At 39.9% G+C, this 20,414-nt stretch overlaps 1 protein-coding gene across 1 annotated transcript; it reads left to right on the top strand.

Moving 5' to 3' along the window:
- The first annotated feature begins 391 nt into the window (after positions 1-391).
- Positions 392-15,851, top strand: nlrc3l (NLR family, CARD domain containing 3-like). The gene is made up of 12 exons (XM_053321471.1): positions 392-719; positions 1,596-1,811; positions 3,024-3,116; positions 5,069-5,240; positions 6,344-6,491; positions 7,805-7,897; positions 10,136-10,488; positions 11,608-11,811; positions 12,258-12,433; positions 12,557-12,830; positions 13,804-14,016; positions 15,028-15,851. Exons 1-12 carry the CDS (start codon positions 694-696, stop codon positions 15,418-15,420), a joined length of 2,361 nt encoding a protein of 786 aa, XP_053177446.1. The 5' UTR covers positions 392-693; the 3' UTR covers positions 15,421-15,851.
- The last annotated feature ends 4,563 nt before the right edge of the window (positions 15,852-20,414 follow it).

The following is a 20,414-nucleotide window of genomic DNA, read 5'->3' as shown; positions in this document are numbered from 1 at the left end:
TTTTTATTGATAAGCAAAGACCGTTAGTTTAGTAATTTGAAAAAACACAATGTAAACATTAGATATGTTTGGTTTAAATAGCCTAATAAGTGCTTAAAGGAAAATATTTTAAATAGATATCACCTCTTAATTTTGCACCGGAAGGATGCATTTGATTTAAAAAAAACAAAACTTTTCTTCCGGGATGCTACTTAGTTTGACTAATCAATATTTACGATTAGTAAATACTAGATGCTAAATACTTTGACTAATCAGTATGTACGATACTCTTTGTTATTTATTATATCAGATTATTTTGTACATTAAAGGATCTGGTAGCCTACTTCCGGTCACTGTTTTCCACCAGTCACCAAAAATGTTGTAACACCCGGAAGTCTGTCATATTGTTGACGCCCGAAACCGAAAGTTTTAGCTAGAAGCGAGAAGTTGCAGCTAACGTCTTTTACCTTGTGTGTGTGGGTAGACTATATTGTATTATAACACGACTCTAAGCTTCATGAAGGCTTCTTTTATTATATACCGTAAGTATTAATAACATAGTAATAACATTAGTAAGATGAAGGGCCTGTGATGATGAAGAAATACGACGATAGTTAGATAGCGCCGACGCTCAGAGGATTCATCGTGTGTGTTTTTGGGGCTTTAAAGGCTGATTTCATTCCTAAAACTAGCTCCGTGAAGCTGATCAGAAACATGGATCTTGATCATGAAGTCGCAAGGTAAGTGTTATCTCCTCGTTTTGTTATATTATAAAGCTCAACTGCCATTTTGCTGACTTTACTTCCTGTAGGCGCCATGTGGGATCTTACATATCTGTCACCGCTGCATTCAAACCTCTGTATTCATTTATTACACTAATATAAAACCACACATTTATATATTAGTGTCAAACTGTATCTCAGCAATGTGTTAATATAATATAAGTATTAATTACACATTGTACGAGTATTGAAACTGTGTCACACCCACACCCAGGGGTTGGGAAGGTGTCCTTAGATAGGTTACAGATTAACGTGCTAGTTAACCTATTTAAAATGTAATAAGTAACTAAATTACTTAATCAACGTAATTTAGCTTATTACATGTGCTGTTAGGGTAAGGTTGGTGTTTAATGGGCACATCAAACACCAAAATCCTTGCTCAGGTGTTTTTAATGGATACTGACATTATTTATAAGGGAGATCATTTCTTATAAAGCAACATTTATCTCTCATTTGAAACTGTATTTATTAATTCATGTAGATTTTTGATATGCATGATAATATAAAATAAAGATATTTGATGAATAAAGTGGGTTTAATTGGTACTGTGACTCCATTAAAGCCCACCTGTGCTCCAAATAAGCCCACATCATGATTTATTTATTTACTAAATATAAAAAAAATATTGATTTCAAAGAATTAAAAACAGCAATTTATGTATTCAGTAATATGTTAAAGATTGTCCTCAGCAGCTGTGATGTATTACTGTTTATTTGTATTTATTTTGTCATTTAAATTACGTTACATGTACCTGGTTACATGTACCTGGTTACACGCCAAGACTTGTTACACCCACTCACTCTACACCCACATTCTTTCCCCCCGTCCCCTCAGGATCTTTAGGCCGGGGTTTGAGGAAGGAGAAGCAGACGAGGAGGAGACGGATAAGTTGCAGAGGCCGCCCTCCAGCTATGGTTCAATGAAGAGCGACAGCGACGGCGAGAAGGAGAAGGAGGACGACGAAGGAGAAGAAGAAGACATTCAAGATGAAGCTTGTCCTTCTCCTCTTCCTGGGACATATGTTGAGCCCACTGATCATGAAGAGACAGGGTCAGTGTGTCATTCCTGTCTATTACTCTTAGTTTAGATTAGTAGTACAGGTCATGTGTTAGTGTTGTTACCCCCTCCCGCCTCTAGGTGGCAGTAGAGAGCGGAGATATTGAGAAATTCCAATATACAAGTTAATTTTTCTCACCTTTTAAGCCAGGGGCGTCAAACTCATTTACAATCAAGGGCCACATACAGCTCAATATGATCTCATGTGGGCCGCACCATTAAAAAGATGGAAGGAAGGTATGAAAAGAAGACAGGAAGGAAAAATGGAAGACAGGGATGAAGGAAAGATGGAAGGAAGGAAGAAAGGAAGAAAGGAAGGACGGACGGACAGATAGAAGGAAGGACAGAATGAAGGAAGAAAAGAGGGAAGGAAGGAAGGAGGGAGGGAAGAAAGGAAGGAAGGAAGAAAGAAAGGAGGGAAGGAAGGACAGAATGAAGGAAGAAAGATGGACGGAAGGAGGGAAGGAAGGAAGGAAGGAAAGAGGGAAGACGGGAAGGAAAGATGGATGGAGAGAAGGAAAGAAAGAAAAGAACACAGGAAGGAAAGTGGGCCGAATTGAACTCCATTATGGACGATGACATAATGAAGTTTATTTTTAGTTTAACTGTCTGAAATGTTTATATGATGAGGTCGTCCTCCCAGGAAATGACATATAGAGGAGGGGTGTCAAACATGCGGCCCGTGGGCCAGAACTGGCCCGCCGAGGGATCCAATCCGGCCCACATTCCTACCTGTCTGTTTTCCTTTCTTCCTTCCTTCCTTCTTCCCTCCCTCCCTCTCTTTCTTCCTTACTTCCATCTGTCCTTCCTCCCTTTCATCTTTCCTTCCTTCCTTCCATCTGTCCTTCATCCCTTTCTTCCATCTTTCCTTCCTCCCTTTATCCTTCCTTCCTTTTGTCAGTCCTTCTTTCTGTCCTTCATCCCTTTCTTCCATCTTTCCTTCCTCCCTTTATCCTTCCTTCCTTTTGTCAGTCCTTCTTTCTGTCCTTCCTCCGTTTCTTCCTTCCTTCATTCTGTCCGTTCTTCCTTCCTTCCTCCCTTCCATCTTTCCTTCCTTCCTTCCATCTGTCCTTCATCCCTTTCTTCCATTTTTCCTTCCTGTCTTCTTTTCATTCCTTCCTTCCATCTTTTTAATGATCTGGATCTGTTTGTGTCCCTTGATTGAACCCCTCTGACTTTTTCTCTTGTTTTTTTTTTTTTGGACAGATTGCGGCTGCATCGCCCCGAGTCCCCAGAAACCCTGTTCACCATCACCACGATGCAGACCAAACCGCCAGGAGCTCTCGTCCTTGACACCAGGTAGAGGACACACACACACACACACACACACACACACACACACAAGAATACATGTGTTTAGCATTAGCTGTGTTTTCTTGCACGTCTTGATACTTTTTCATGTTTGTATTAAAACAAGTCAGGTCCACATATGAACATTAAAAACCTTTTTTTTGCTCCTCGCTGGAAACAATCGTAGCTGCAGACATTGTGTTTCGGGGTTTTCCATCTGTCCCGTTCTTTTTCTGATCATTATATCTCAGAGACACCTTGAAGGAATTTCTTCAAATGTGGCACAAATGTCCACTAAAGGACGAACTGATAAGAATTTTGCTGTTTGATGAAAATGTTTAAATCCTGCCAAAACTCTTTTCTGGTCGTCCTTCAGAGTCATAACTCAGGGAACAGAAATGAAGGTTGTGACCATATTTCTCATTTGGTCAAATACTGAATTGATGATACACATGCTATGGTAGTTATAGCAGAGTTTGACACAAATATCTAGTAGCATAATTGATGAAGTAATCAAATTTTATATCCAAAAAGTCCTGTCATAACTCGTTTCTGGTCGTCCTTCAGAGTCATAACTTGTTGTGACCATATTTCACTTTTGGTCAGATACTGAATTGGTGACACTAATCTTGCATCTGAAGAGTCCACGTTTTAGGATTTCGTCCAAATCTGAATCATTGTCTATTAGAAGCTGATTTATTTGGCCAAGGAAAATACACTTAATACTTTCTTATTGAATTCCTTTAAAGTGTTCACTACAAATATTTTACAAGTCTGGACCAAAGTTATTATAGTTAACTAAAATTAAAACTAGAAGTGAAAAAATGATTTAGTTTCCTTTACTTTCCTCCTAATACCTGAAAAACTAACTAACTAAAACTAAACTTAATCACTTGTTAAACTAACTGAAACTAAATTGAAATAAACAGCAAACTGAAAAACTAAATAAAAGCAGAGACACTTTGAGGGAATTTCTTCAGATTTGGCACAAATGTCCACTAAAGGACGAACTGATATGAATTTGCTGGAAGGTCTACGTCACTGTGACCTCATGCCATGGTCGTTATGGCACAAATATCTAGTAGCATAAAAATGATGAAGTAATCAAATTTTATATCCCAATAGTCCTGCAGTAACTCATTTTCTGGTCGTCCTTCAGAGTCATAACTCAGAGGACAGAAGTGAAGGTTGTGACCATATTTCACTTTTGGTCAGATACTGAATTGATGACACTAATCTTGCATCTGAAGCGTCCATGTTTTAGGATTTGTAGCTTCTTTGCAACAACGTCCGTATCTGAATCATTGTCTACCATCGTGCAGCTTTGTGTTCTATGAGAAGCAGATTTATTTGGCCACAAACACAAACACTGTGACCTCATGCTACAGTAGTTATAACAGAGTTTGACACAAATATCTAGTAGCATAAAAATAATGACGTCATCAAATTTTATATGCAAATAGTCCTGCAATAACTCATTTCTGGTCGTCCTTCAGAGTCATAACTCAGGCAACAGAAATAAAGGTTGTGACCATATTTCACAAACAAGGAAAATACACTGAATACTTTTTCTCCTTCAAAGTCTTCACTTCAAATATTTTACAAGTCTGGACAGACCTGGATGTAAACTGCAACGTGTCTGGTTTGTAGGAGACATGACACCATGAGGTTGTAAGTCTAGTTTATTGCTCTTGCTTTGGTCCGTACTGCTCCATTAAAAGATCCTTTCCCATGTAAAGACAGGGGGCAAAGTCCGCAGCACTTCTTTCCGTGCAAAGATAAGTTTCAAGGTTGATCTGAAGCTAAAGTTTCAACCGTCAAGTGATCATCGACTGTGTATTCAGTGTTTCTATAAGTTAAATATATGTGTCAAAATGTTAATAAATAGGGTTTTTTTTTTTTTAAATCTTTACTTCCTGTTTAGGACAGTATTGTTTGACATCCCTGTCTTTGTCTCTCAGGTCTGACTCTCTGGAGGTTTATTCAGATGACGATGAAGAGGATCTGGATGAGGTTTTGGTCGCTGACTCACCAGAACCACCCGAGCCTGTCGAACCAGACGATGCAATGCAGACTGAAGATGGCCAACCAGGCGTACTACACCCAGAGCAGGACATGCCTTTCCTATTCAAGGTTGGTCTGAAAGTCCTTTGGTCTCTTGATACTAGGGCTGCTGGGCGATTATGGCAAAAATCAAAATCACGATTAATTGAACTTTTAATCTCGATTACGATTAATGAACGATTATCTCCACCCTTGATGAACAATTATGGTAGGAGGGAGGGAGGAAGGAAGGAAAGAAGGAAGGAGGGAAGGAAAGAAGGAGGGAGGGAGGAAGGGAGGACAGAAGGAAGGGAGAAAAGAGAGAGGAAGGAACGAAAGAGAGAAGGAGGGAGGAAGGAAGGAAAGGAGGAAGGAAGAAGGAAGGTAGGAGGGAGGGAGAAAGGAAAAGAGGAAGGGAGGAAGGAAGGACAGAGGAAAGGAAGGAGGGAAGGAAAGAAGGAGGAAGGAAGGAAAGAAGGACAGAGGAAAGGAAGGAGGGAAGGAAAGAAGGACAGAGGAAAGGAAGGAGGGAAGGAAAGAAGGAGGAAGGAAGGAAAGAAGGACAGAGGGAAGGAAGGAAGGGAGGGAAGAAGAAGGATGGAAAGGAGGGAGGGAGGAAGGAATAAGGAAGGAAAGGAGGAAGGAAGGGAGGAAGAAGGAAGGTAGGAGGGATGGAGAAAGGAAAAGACGAAGGGAGGAAGGAAGGAAAGAAGGACAGAGGAAAGGAAGGAGGGATGGAGGAAGAAAGGAAAAGTGGAAGGAAGCTGTGGTTAAAGATCATGGTTTGGGTTAAAATGATCACTGGAGACAAGTTTTCAAATTCCTTAAAGATATACAACCTTTGTTGTCATGGCAACAGTGAACACCAGCATTAACTGACATGAGCAAGATTAAGTCGATTAGAGTTTCTAAATGTCGGTTTCTATTATTTTTTGATTAATTGCCCAGCCCTACTTGATACTGATGATGCTTTTTAACTTAGTAAATCTGCATGTGTCTGTGTGTTGTTTCTTTACTGGACTTACACAAGTTGCTACGGTTACCAACACTACTAAGAGGAAAGTTGATGAGAGGTTTTATTTGAACTGTGTGTCTGTATGATATCTACATCACGCTACACCAATGCAGCCTGTTAATATTAACGTATAATATGTACAATATATCTGTTAACATTTTGTTTTCTTTGTCTGTAGACTATCCAGGAAGCGCTCTCAGTGCTCAAAAATGACGAGCTATACAATTTTAAGATGCGGTTTTACCAGCGAGACAAAGGCCTCACCCTGCAGAATGTGCTGGAGGGAGACATTCTTGATTTTGTGGACAAGATCATTGAAGTGCTCGGTAAGAAAACTGTGCTGGATAAGATAAGATAAGATATTCTTTTATTAGTCATATTTAAATTTGCAGTATTACAGCAGCAAGTGGACAGTAAGAAATAAAAAAGTATGAAAAACAATAACAGTAATAGTAGAAACATATAATAAAAAAATATAATAATAATAGTGATATTATTTACATTATTTACAGCACATTAATATTGGTATTGAGTGGTAATATACCAGATTAAAATGAAGAAACTATATCTGTATATTATATGAATATATTGCACAGTTTAATTGAAATTGGTATTATACATGAAAACAGCGTGAATAATAAAAATAGAGGTTAAAAAAACAAGCTAGTAATGGTGGATGTAAAGTAGGGGTGTGACGATACACTCAGCTCACGAGACGAGACACGATATTGGGTTCACGAGATCGAGACGAGACGAGATTTTAACAATAAGAAAACTTCAATGAGGAAATAAATGAAAAGATTGAATTGAAATGTTTTAACTAATCATCTTGTAATGAATCACTTTAGTGCTACTTTCTAAATATATAATTATCATATGCAGTATGCAGCACTGTAAAAGGTTTCTCCATATAGATACTTTATAGATTTTGGTATTTATGGAAATAACAACCATAAATACAAAAGTTAGATACAATCACAAATACTAAAAAGTAAATTATAAAGAGTAGAAACAATTCTGATATATAAATATAAATTAAATAAATACACAAGTAGAATAAAATATAAATTGTGTTATAATTTGGTAGTGTGACTCATTTTACTTTTGGCATCATTAAGCTTCCATAGCTGCGCTAGATTCCTCCGCTGCTCCTACCTCAGACTCTCAGTGTAGAGACCTGAGGTTAACCTGCTCCTGCTCCTCTCCTCATCTCAAACTTCTGACTGAGATCTTCTCAGCAGGTAGAAACTGCAACAAGCTTAATGATCCACATGTGACATTATAAAAAGAAGACATGACGAGCGAATGAGTGATAGAAAACCGATCGTCTTTTTTTTTTTTTTTTGGTGCGCCCTTTAATTATAGCTTCGCGAGACAAAATTCACTTCGAAGGGAGAAATATCGTTGCGTTTTCGTCTTGCGAGATCACACCCCTAATGTAAAGTGAAGCTATGTGCATTTTATCTGGAAGAAATATAAATAAAGTCTTTCCGTAGTATTTCCTGTGATAGTCGCTGGATTAACTGTAACATGCTTGATTAAAGAATAAGGATAAAGCCGTGTGGAGTTAATAAGGACTGTTATACTTTTCACTGATTGCTTATAATACTTCTTTTTATTTTTATTTTTTTCTTCTCAGGCCAGGACGAGGCCGTGATACACACTGTGAGCACATTAGAAAGTGTCAACAAGAGCGAAGAGGCGAGCGCACTGGACGAGAAGTGCAAGAGATGTAAGTTGCCCCCCCCCCCCCCCAACACACATTTTGTCATTTTGGTTATGTGTATGTCTAAAAAGAGAAAAGTCAGCTATATAAGAAAATGATTTAAGACAGGGGCGTCAAACATGTGGCCCGTGGGCCAGAATCGGCCCGCCAAGGTGTCCAGTCAGGCCCACTTTCCCTCCTGTCTTCTTTTCCTTCTTTCCCTCCTCCCTTTCTTACTTCTTTCCTTGTTTGTTTCCTTCCCTCCATCCATCCTTCCTTCCTTCCTTCCTTCCTTCCTTCCATCTTTCCTTAATTTTCTTTTCCTTTCTTCCTTCTTTCCTCCCTCCTTTCCTTCCTTGCTTCCGTCCTTCCTCCCTTCCTTCCCTCCCATTCCATCTTTCCTTCATCTTCTTTTCCTTTCCTTCCTTCCTTCCTTCCTTTCTTGACTTCTTTTCCTTTCTTCCTTCCTTTCCTTCCTAATCCCTTTTCTTTCCTTTCTTTCTTCCTTCCTCCCTTTCTTCCTTCTTTCCTTCTTTGTTTCCTTCCCTCCATCCTTCCTTCCTTCCTTCCGTCTTTCCTTAATTTTCTTTTCCTTGCTTCCTGTCCTTCCATCTTTCCTTAATTTTCTTTTCCTTTCTTCCTTTCCTGTCTTCCTTCTTTCCTCCCTCCTTTCCTTCCTTGCTTCCGTCCTTCCTTCCTTCCCTCCATTCCATCTTTCCTTCATCTTCTTTTCCTTTCTTCCTTTCCTTCCTAATCCCTTTTCTTTCCTTCCTTCCGTCCTTCCTTCCTGCCTTCCTTCCTTTTGTCTTTCCTTCCCTCCTTTCTTTCCTTCCTATCACTTTTCCCTTCTTTCCATCCTTGTTTCCTTCCTCCCTTCCATCTTTTTAATGATCCGACCCACCTGAGATCAAATTTGGCTGTATGAAATGTTCACAGACACTGATACATGTGAAAGTTATTCAGGTGTGCCGCTGTCTGGATGAATGAATGGATGGTAGATCTAAAGTTACTCAGATAGTTTTTCTTGCGTGCTTTCTGATTGCGTTCTACTTTCACATCGTCAATCATGTGATTCAAAACCTCGCTATGTTTTACAGATAGAGTCAGTGTGTCATCTCGGTAGTAGAAAGTAGATTAGATGGATGTTATTTTGGATCAGATATTCATATGTTGAGCAGGAATCCTTTTCAAATCAGCTCAAAATGAAGAAAGGAAAGACGGAGGAAGGGAGGGAGGAAAAAGGAAGGGAGGAGGGAGGGAGGAAGGAAAACGGGAAGGAAGGAAAGAAGGACAGAGGAAAGGAAGGAGGGAGGGGGGAAGGTAGGACAGAAGGAAGGGGGGAAAGAGAGAGGAAGGAACGAAAGAGAGAAGGAAGGAGGAAGGAAGGGAGGGGGGAGGAAGGTAGGAGGGAGGGAGAAAGGAAAAGAGGAAGGAAGGACAGAGGGAAGGAAGAGAGGGAGGGAGGAAGAAGGAAGGAAAGGAGAATGAAGGAAGGGAGGTAGAAGGAAGGTAGGAGGGAGGGAGGAAGGAAAAGGGGAAGGGAGAAAGGAAGGAAAGAAGGACAGAGGAAAGGACGGAAGGAAGGAAAGAAGGAGGGATGGAGGAAGAAAGGAAAAGTGGAAGGAAGCTGTGGTTAAAGATCATGGTTTGTTGTACAGATAGAGTCAGTGTGTCATCTCTGGGAAAGTAGATTAGATGGACTCCTGATGGGTGTTGTGTTATTTTTGATCAGATATTCAAATGTTGAGCAGGAATCCTTTTCAGTCTCCCTGCATTACGTTTGAAAGCAGCTAAACAATTACAGCCTGTGGTTTTTTTTCTGGTGAGAATATTTGCATACAGAATACACAGGAAGATCTGTATTTAAAAACCCCGTTTAGGCAGATGTGACTCCACATACTTGTTCTTAGAGTCCTTCCCGTTTTCCTTCCTACCTTCCTTCTTCCTCCCTCCCTTCCTTCCCTCTGTCCTTCTTTCATTCCTTCCTCTTTTCCTTCCTCCCTCCCTCCTACCTTCCTTCTTCCTCCCTCCCTTCCTTCCTCCCTTTCTTCCCTCTGTCCTTCTTTCCTTCCTTCCTCTTTTCCTTTCTCCCTCCCTCCTACCCTTCCTCCCTCCTTTCCTTCCTTCTTCCCCTGTCCCTTCCTTCCTCCTTCCTTCTCTCTTTCGTTCCTTCCTCTCTCTTTCCTCCCTTCCTTCTGTATTGCTGGAACTGTGTAGTGGAAAAGCGCCATTGTTAGAGTCCTCTTTGTCTTTCACCTCCTCCAGCGTTGATCCGGCATCGCCTGAAGCAGTACTACGTCAGGAAACATCAAATCATCCGCGAGGGCGTGGTTCGAGCCGGGAAGCAGAACTTCCTGAATAACGTCTACGTCGAGCCTGAGATCTCCATCTGCGGTAACGGAGGAATCGACCCCTTCCACGAGTACCGGCCCCGACGTCCTTCGGCTTTCCAGCTCCCCGGCCCCGAGACGTTTTTACATTTGAACAATCTGTTCAGACAACAGAAGGCAGACGGACAGCTGGTGAGGACGGTGGTGACGACCGGGCTTCCAGGAATTGGCATGACTGTCTCTGTGGGGAAGTTCTTGCTGGACTGGGCAGAACTAGTTGCCAATAAGGTGAGAGGGGTGGGGGTGGGGAGAGGGGGGGGTGAGGGGGCAAAATGGTTTCCTAATCTTAACTAAAACTAAGAATAAAATATGTTAGTGTAACATGACTGGTAAGTTGACATGGGGCTGTAATTAGATTCAATAAAACCGAGAGAATAAATAAAAGAGGATACAAAGCCAGACATTGTAAGATTTTCTAAAATAAGTAAGTGTTAATTATTAGTAAGTATATAAATAAGCTAAGAATCAAATAACAATAAGGTGACTTCTCTTAAGTGCAAGAGCTTCACTTCAGTCATTTCAGTGGCAGTTGATTTATTTCAGGTTCAGGAGCCTGACTGCTCTGTGGCGCTTTTCCACTCACTACACAGTTCCAGCACGACTCGTTTTTTTTGCGTTTCCACTAGGGATAGTACCTGGTACCTGCTACTTTTTTAGTACCTGCTCTGCTGAGGTTCCAAGCGAGCCAAGCCGATACTAAATGTGACGTCAACAGACTGCCGGCAACTGATTGGTCAAAAGAGTTGACGCTGGAAGAGTCATGAGCCGTCCCACACAAGAATCAAACCCGGCATTTTTAAATACCGGCAACAGCGTTACAGCCATACGGCTCAGTTTTGTTGCTTTGAGAAGCCACATACAGCAGCAAGTACACCACTGCCTCCATGTCCTCCATTGTTTATGTGTTTGTGTCGCGTATAAAACGAAGCCACGGCAGTTTTGCGGAGCCGTTGCTATGACGACCCCGCCCACGTTGAGTAGGTACCTTTTTGTAATGGAAAAGGTCGTTCCTGGAACCGAGTCGAGCCGAGTAGTGCTGGAACTGTGTTAGTAGAAAAGCACTATTGTTGTTCTGGAGCAGATGCCTCTGTACCTTTTCCCCAACTTCATAAGGGAGGAAAGGCCGTGGGAGGGATGAGAGGAGTCTGTAGTGATACTGCAGGCTCTGTGATCCAATACAAAAAACCAGTGAAAAGGGACATGGGGACTGATTTTGAGTTTGCCAATATTAACTGTTAATAATGATAATTTTTGCAAGTGAAAATACACATATAAAATGTTTAAAGATTTGTTTATTTGTTTGTTTTTTCCTTTGACTGAAACAGTTTTCTCCTTTTGTTTTTTTAGGAACTGCAGTTCGTCTTCAAACTCTCATTCCGCAATTTCTGGTATATGCAAAACAAAAACCCACCAGAGAGGATGTCCATACTTGAAATGATAGGATACTATTATCCTCAGTGCAAAAACATGAGATTCCTGGATGAAGAGGGATGTAAATACCTCATCATTATGGACTCATTCGATTGCTACCGAGCTACTCTGGACTGGGAGGTACGTATCAGAGCGCACACACACTTGAGACCCGTTCACATTTGAAACTGTAAAATAAATACGTGGAACATTTATAATAAAAGATAACTAACAATACATGTGAAATATCTCTTAGTGAACTCTGTTTGCTAAGTACACAGTGTTTATTTGTTATTGACATCTCTTTTAATATTATTCACCATCATTCGGAACAGTTGTCACTTAACATTGAATAAGTCAGTCCTCATAATGTTGGATGCCAAATTCTATACAAGACTTTCCTGAGAAATGATTATGTCTCTTATGTTTTCTCCCATATCCTTTAAGATAAAAGATAGACAGAAGTAAAAGTGCAGTTTTTAAAGATCTGAAATATCAAAGAGTGTTGTAAAAGCTGGTTTATGATTCTTCATCCACACAAATAATAAAAAATATCAACCCGTCTTTCTTTGTTTTTCTCTCTTCAGAACGCTCCAGTAGTAACGGACAATCGCACCAAAGCAATTCCTGAGGTCTTGCTTGTGAACATCTTCCGTGGCAATTTGCTTCGACGCGGCCATGTTTGGGTCCTGGGCCGACGGGCGGCCGTCACACAAATACCATCCAAGTTCGTCGACCTCTTGACCGAAATCCAGGGCTTCAGGTGTGTGAAGATGTACTATGTGTCCGTCTAGTGTTAGCTCTGTGCTTACGAATGGGAAAACTGCTAACCGCTTATCCAGTTACATTTATTTCAACCATTTTTTTTCTCCCCTCTTCTCTCCAGCCAAGCGATGAAAGACGAGTACATGACCAAGCGCTTTACTGATAAAAGGGTGGCGGGAAAAGTTATGGCCCATTACAAGCGCCTACCGTCGATTGTCTCGCTTACGCGTCACCCCTTTGTCTCCTGGATGGTGGTCGCCATTTTTCCACGCCAGTTCCGTGATCCGGAGTACGGGTCGAATCCCCCCAGACTGACGCCGTTCTATATCAACATTATGATCGTCCAGATGAACCGCAGGCTGCAGTTCTACTACGGAAAGGGGGATCATGACCTGGTAAAAGTTCAATAATTTTGCTATTTGCTGGTTTTACCCATAGATTGTATATAAAAGAAATGGACGTCGAACATCTGTGACGTCACCCATTGGTTTGTGGACTGCTGCTCGAAAGCCAATAGTTTCGAATCTAGGCAGCGCCATCTTGAAAATTTCAGGTGCATGCTGGGAAAAATAAAAACACGGATTCTACTTATATGGGCATGAGGCGGAGCCATGGGTGGAGCGGGGAGGTTGCTATGGTTGCGAAGGCTGGATCTCGAGGACATTGGGCAATCAACCTGTCAATCAGGACGTAGCCACGCCCTAATGCATGCCCTGCTTTATCGTCACATATAAAATCAGGGAGGCCAAAATGTCCCAAATGAACATCATACTGCATTGAAGAAGGCTTTAAACTAGCGATTGAGACCATAAACACATTTTGAAAACGTTTACTGAGGTTAGAAATCAAGTGAGAAGTTGGTGAATTCTCCATTGACTTGTATTGAAGTGGTCGCCCCCTGGTGGCCTTTTGATAGAATGCAGTTCTAAGTTACTTCCGCGTTGGTTTCATTACAGAGGACCAACTCCCCGCCTGGTTTTAGTATATAGTTTTATGCAATATAATATCATTCATCAATTCATGTTTAATTTATATTTCAGTGTGAGCCCCTAGTGAATAAATACACTATTGCCATTCACAAAAATAAAACACAGAACTGAAGTACATGTATTCACCTTTATTTCTTAAATTTTCACCAGGATAAAAATCCAAGTCTAGTGTTTCATTGATTTCGATCAGATATTTATTAGTCACCACCAGATTCACTTTTAATTTCGTTGATTGCACAAAGACGACAAACTGCTGCATCAAGTTTCTGAGTCGCTCAGTCAGTCAAAAGGACAGATGGTTATTTAGTCGAGTGAAGCTAATCAGTAACTTCAGTATCAGAATTGATCCTCGTCATCTTGATATTCTTTGTCTACTCAGAGATGGACGGATGAGGACAAGTCCCTGCTGACACGGATGGGGAAGATGGCCTTAAAGATGCTGGAGAAGAATACCAGCGTGTTCTACGAAGAGGACGTGAAGGAGTTCGGTCTGAAGCTCATGGAGGTGACGGTGTTGTCTGGCTTGTGTACTGAGATCCCCAATACAGCCAACAGCAAGAGGGCGTTCTCCTTCATACACGTCACTCTCCAGGTGAGACTCTTTCAGTATTACATGACAGGGTTTTGTTTTTTTACACTGTTGTATACTACAGTTTAGGGCTGGGCGATATGGCTGAAACCTGTATCACGATAAAAGTGTAAATATAAACCTATTTAAAATAATTGCTCTGTGGAAAAAATATTAAATTTAAACACTTATTGTAAACTTAAACCCCCCTCTGATTTTAATCACCTCACATTAAGATGCAAAAATAAACATGCTTAGTAATGGTGCATCCAAGTGTTTTAAAAATATGAGCAAAGTGTTAATTGTTAACATAGAAATTGAAGTAAAGTTGAGGTAAAGCTGAGCGATACAGATGAACTCAGATATCACAATATATTTGACCAAGTACCTCGATGCACCCTTTAAAACCAGGAAAAGAAACACTTATGCTGTATCACTATATTACGATATCCAAATTTTTAGACGATATCCACTCTAATATCACGATGTATTACCCAGCCCTACTAGAGTAACAATATGTCGAATACTATTTACTGTGCAGTTAATTTTGTGTTTTTCAAGTTATTCATGATTTTCTGCACCAGTAAAATGTTGGGGACATTTTGTAATGTGATCATGGACAGTTTTCAATCTTTTGGAGATGTTGGGTATGGTGGATCGCAGTGGGCGTTACAGAACATCCACTTCCACCTCCCTCACCCGTGTGGTTAGATCTCAACCACACTGTTTAGAAAGGAAAAGAAGAAAGTTTCTGAACAATGAGTTACTACTAGCTACTACAAAACACAAGTAACTTCAAAAAAGCTTTTCTCCAAATTATATTATATAAGATAAACATGTGTGTGTATACACCATGATGGGTAATCACAAAGTATTTTAACATTTTATAGAAAGAGAAAAATACTCGAGGCACAATATAAAATCCTTCCAAAATGTTTTCTTGACAGATATTTGGCTCATCTTAGGAGCTTATAGAACAATAAGTAGCCTATCCCAAAATAATCGTCTAAAAATGACTGAACTTGTCTCTTCCAGGAGTACATGGCCGCTATGTACGTCTTCACGAGTTTTCGCACAGACGGTAAGAACGTTCTGGAGTCTGGGATGCACATGCCCAAGATCTTCGCCGGCTCCGCCACCAAGGATCAGACCAAATCGCCAGTAGGTATGGTCCACTGCGCCTTGGAGAAAACCTTCGCCGCCCCGGTGGGACACTTCGACTTCTTCCTGCGCTTCCTGTGTGGCATGCTGTCCCCACAATGCCACGACGAACAGCTGGCCGGGTGCCTTTACTGCCACCACGCCCCGAAGGTGTGCGCACTTGACGAGGTGCAGCGGATTCTGGAGAAGAAAATACAGACTGCTCCTGAGGACCGAAAGGAAAACTTAAAGGAGTGCCTTAGAGAATTGATCCAAAAGGACGAGTGAGTCGGGGTCATTTTGCATCATTCATGACAATCAGTCGCTTTATATGGATGTAAGAATTCAAAGTGCGACTCTGAAAACACTCAAATCTGTGTCATTTTGTGTTTGATATTAAGTTTTCATACGTTAGACCAGTGCTGTTTGATCACGACGTTAAGAGTCTGTCAGTCATGTGACAGATACAACTGACAAAAACAATGTTCTGTGCATCTCTGCAGTATGATTGTCATGGCTTGCAATGAGCACTAATGAAAATGCGTCCTGACATCGATTTTACTTCACTCAGCTGCCATTTGTCAGTTAACTATATGCATTTAGTTTCTCCTCGATGAAACGCACGAAGACTGGCAAAACTGAATGAACTGTAGAATTAGCAGCAAGTATCACAAGATATGATAATGTTTTCAAGAGGCGGCAAAAATCTGACTTTCCTTAAAAACAGATTTCTCTCCATATATGCAAGTGAAACCATATTTGGCATAATTATTTTTGGAGGAAACCACCCTAAAAACCACAAAGAGGAGAAACTTACATTGTAATTTATTTAGAGTTGTTTTATTAGTGTGTTGTTATAATGGGCCGATGAGATTTTTAGTTTTTAGTTTATGATATGGATGAAATGAAAATAATTTTTTTCAGCTTGGTTGGGTAATGAGTACGCACATTTGCCTGCGTATGTGTCTTTTGTAATTGATTACTTCTTACATTTTTCAGCATTTGTGTGTGCCTTTTTTCAATCACCACTTTAGAAACACAGAGGTAGAAAAAGTGAAGGGTGAACTCCAATGAATGAAAAAGACTAGTAGTACCGAATTGTCTGAATGTTCAAAGGATGTGTCTGGTGATACTCTGTATTTTTCTTTTTGTCAATGAATTATAATGAACCATAAATGAATTTATTTTAAATATGATTGCCTGTATATCCAAAGCCTCATATGGCATAGAGCATTTTTATCTAGAGACTATTAAAATGACATCAATGAGCCTCAACATTGCACTGGATGATGTGTCTTCATTACCATGAAAATGAACACTGTGGTTTATTTTGAAAAATACCGTCCACGCCATAAATACGATGAAAATATGAATACAATACAAACACCATAAAGTACTACAGCACCAAATATGTATAAATCAGTGGCCAAAATGGTGTCCAACAAATCTGCAACATACTCCTCTTTGAGTAACGTTTGCAATAAGTAATTGTTTATTTATTTATTTTAAATTCAGACTTTTGGTTCCTACTTTATTTTAGACTCCAATCTAGAAAATTTTAAATCCTGAGAAGGTAAAGAAAAATGTTGAGAGATGAACTAACATTTTACTAATTTAGGTCTTTTCATGGGATTTGTCGATGGAAAATAGAGCCAGGCTTGTCTTTCAATGCATATTGTGTGTGTGTGTGTGTGTGTGTGTTTTTCTATCCTGGTGGGGACCACAACCTGACACGAGCATTGTAATCTACAGCAAACAGCTTCCTGATATGTCTGGTGTAGTTTTATGTTTTTTAAAGAAAAAAGGGAACCCACAGAGCTGGTTTGGGTTTTCCTGACTTTGTATGAACCCTAGTGGTCACAAACGGTACAGCAGTGTGTGAATTTCCCAGGTGGAGACCTTTTTCTGAAAAAGTGTGTAAGCGTATATATTAGCTTCATATTAGCATATTAGCTTAGCAAATAGCCCGTTGGCATTCTGGATGATTAGATACAGTGTTAATGTAAAAGAGCATTAAGGTTTCAATCCAAGATTAGATTAAATGCTCAACCTGTCAATCACAACGTAGCCACTTAGCCTGCTTTATCGTCAAATATAAAATCAGGGAGGCCAAAATTTCACAAATGAACACCAGACTGCATTGAAGAAGGCTTTAACCACTTAACACACGCCCCTGTTTTTTATGCTGTTAGCCTAAACGACATGCCCAAGTTGTGAGCAGCACAGATCCCACATAGTTTGAGACTCAGAGATGTGTCTGGTATCATTGGAAAGGAAACACTCTCAGGATTCTTGTAAAAGTGTCTGTGTGATTCTGTGACTTACTGACAAAGAGTGGCAGAGGTTACAATGATGGGGTTGTTTACTCGCCCATAGGTTTGCCTTTACAATGACATGTGTACAGACATTCAGGGACCTCTCAGCGAGATATAGACACAATGAGGCCACAGCCACAGGTCTTGGCTTCATGCAGTCCAAATTTGGAGTCAAAAGACCAAAAGATGAATTTTTCTGAATTATTTTTCAACAGGTATGTCCATGCGTTTTCCTCAGGTCCTTTTTGGAGACTCCAAATGGACACTTGGTTACCAAAGCTGTATAACCGCAGTCAAACACCTATAACTTCACATCCCCTTTGCCTACAATCAAAATCTTGGTCTCTAATGAAAGCTGACGCCATATTATTATTATTAGTAATATTATTATTATTATCATTATTACATATAACCACATTTTTTTGTTTGGCCATATTTATCTATCTATCTATCTATCTATCTGTTTATTTTGGTATAAGTCATATGTTAAGTCGAAGAAGAACCAACCGTGTACCAAAATGCCGAGTGCGTAATGATATATGGTTCAACTCTTTTACGCACCGGGCGCACGCCGGTTACGCTTGGAGTTTGTTTATGGACAGCCAAACTGATAGCTTAGTGTCATACACCGTTGGAAACCTCTGACTATTGGCTAAAAGGTTATCAACTTCATTTCACCGAATATTTCCATAGGCTAGAACAGCAGTCAATCAAAGCCATGTCGTCATTGTTGTCGGTCACATGTCCTCATTGGCTTTGGAGACATGTACTGCCTAAACCTAAACACAGATTGGCTTGTGTGTGGTGTCGTCAGAAGCAGAAGAGGCTCACGGTCGTAAACATCTAGTCACGTGTAGTCTGAGATGGACGCGCAGGTCAGGAAATGACGTAAACGGACCGTATATGGTTTGTTATTTGTGTTATTACGTTACGTGTTGGACTAAATACATGGACATATTGAGGAAAGTATTTCGGTTTTATGGAAACGGATTTCATATTTCACAAGAATGGATATTTGGCGAGCTGTACAGAAAGTGCTGAGTCATAAGATGATCGTTGTGGATAAAGGGAAGACTTTGAAGGTATGTAAGCATTATGTATGTAAGCTTTTCTTACTTAGCTCAGGGGCTAGCCGAGCTAATCGCTAATACTATTACGGCTGTGAGCAACCATATAAGTCGTGAGTGGTCCTGAATGAATCAGGACAATCTAAGCTTTCCAACGATGTACGGCATGAATATATATGTTTAAGGGTTGGTGTTTAAAACATCCAGAAGAACTTGTGGCAACCTCCTAACATCCGTCCCGTTCCGTAGACGGAACAGCGTGCGTTAAGTGGTTAAACTAGCGATTGAGACCATAAACACATTTTGAAAACGTTTACTGAGGTTAGAAATCAAGTGAAAAGTTGGTGAATTCTCCATTGACTTGTATAGAGACGGTCGCCCCCTGGTGGCCTTTTGATAGAATGCAGCTCTAAGTTACTTCCGCACCTGATGTCACAGAAATACTGGCAGGGGCACGAGCTCTTATCACATAAAATTAACGTTTCCCTGTCACCACGGAAACAGTAGCCAGTTTAAAGTCAGGATATTTTTTCACGGTGGACACACGGACTCCCTGGTTCAACAACGTTACGCAGTGGCCGGTAGTTAATACTGTTTTCTAATCTGTAAGTAGTTTTATTTTATCGTTATTTTAAAAGTCATTTAACTGAATTTATTATAGTACATGAAATACATTTTATTGTTGTCTAGAAAATATTAAGTTGTGCGAGTAACTGTCATTTTGGTGTGATGAGGTATTTATTACAGCTGGATATTTCCTTTTATTTGACTAACTATTGTCCTCTTTTATCATTTTCCCACATGAATAATAATAGTAATATATATTTTCTTTCGTAGCAAAGTAATTATTGCTATTATTATTACTATTATTATTAGTAGTTCTAATAATGTGCTTATGAATATAGTCAGCCGTTACCAAGGTAACACCGGTAACGCATCTGTGCAGTAAACCGTATTGAATTATTACATTTAATTTTCATTTGGAAAATATAACTGCTACATTACTTGATATTTAATAGGGAGATATTTATCCTTGTTAAGTATTTATCTCACATTTATCACGCTGTCAGACCGGATAACCCTGCTTGAAGTAGGCGATTTTACTCACTGTCGATTTTATTTGTATCCTCAATATTTCCCAACACAACCACACCAAAGTGTCCTTGATACCTCAACAAAACGATGACTAAACGTTATGATAATTGGCTTTAATTATATCGCTTTCGATTGTGAGAAATATGTTATAAGGGGGGCAGCTTTGGACGATAACAGAAGCGGTTACATTAGCTCAGTGACGGTTACCATGGTGACGACGCCAACTGAAGCCGTAACCAAACCATGTAGTCAAGATGCATAGATATATATATATTGGTCAAGATGAAGCAGTTATGTTTGTGTGACATTAGTGAGCGCGCAGTGGGACTCTCGCGAACACACTTAATAATTTGAAGAGAAAATATTAATCAGAGCAAACAAAAATGTGTATGTCTGAACTCTGTGCACACGCTCAGTGTCTGCTCTGTGATGACAGATACCCGCCATCAGGCTGCTTCCTCAAGAGGCAAGGGAGGGATTTTGAAAATAACTGATCAAGAAAGAGGGATTTACAAAGAACACGAGAGAAAACGAGAACATAAACCCTTAGGATAAGTAGTTGAAGAACATTCAACATTATTATTTAGTGTATTATAATGCTGTTTGTATTATTATTTTATGCCATTGTCTTCTAAGTTCTCTTTGTGTGAGCTATTTGTTCTTGTTAGATTTAATAATTTAATATTAATTATACATTTTTGTTGATTTTTAATATAGCTGAATTATTTTGATTCTAATATTAGTATCATTTTGGTTTATTTGAGAACTGGTTAATGCTTTTTAAAGGTACAGGGCAGCTGGGGCA

The sequence above is a fragment of the Scomber japonicus genome, chromosome 6, assembly GCF_027409825.1.
Source record: "Scomber japonicus isolate fScoJap1 chromosome 6, fScoJap1.pri, whole genome shotgun sequence".
In the NCBI taxonomy this organism is placed as follows: domain Eukaryota; kingdom Metazoa; phylum Chordata; class Actinopteri; order Scombriformes; family Scombridae; genus Scomber; species Scomber japonicus.
Note: the sequence above shows the minus strand (reverse complement) of the source record. Positions and strands in the feature narration are given on the sequence as shown.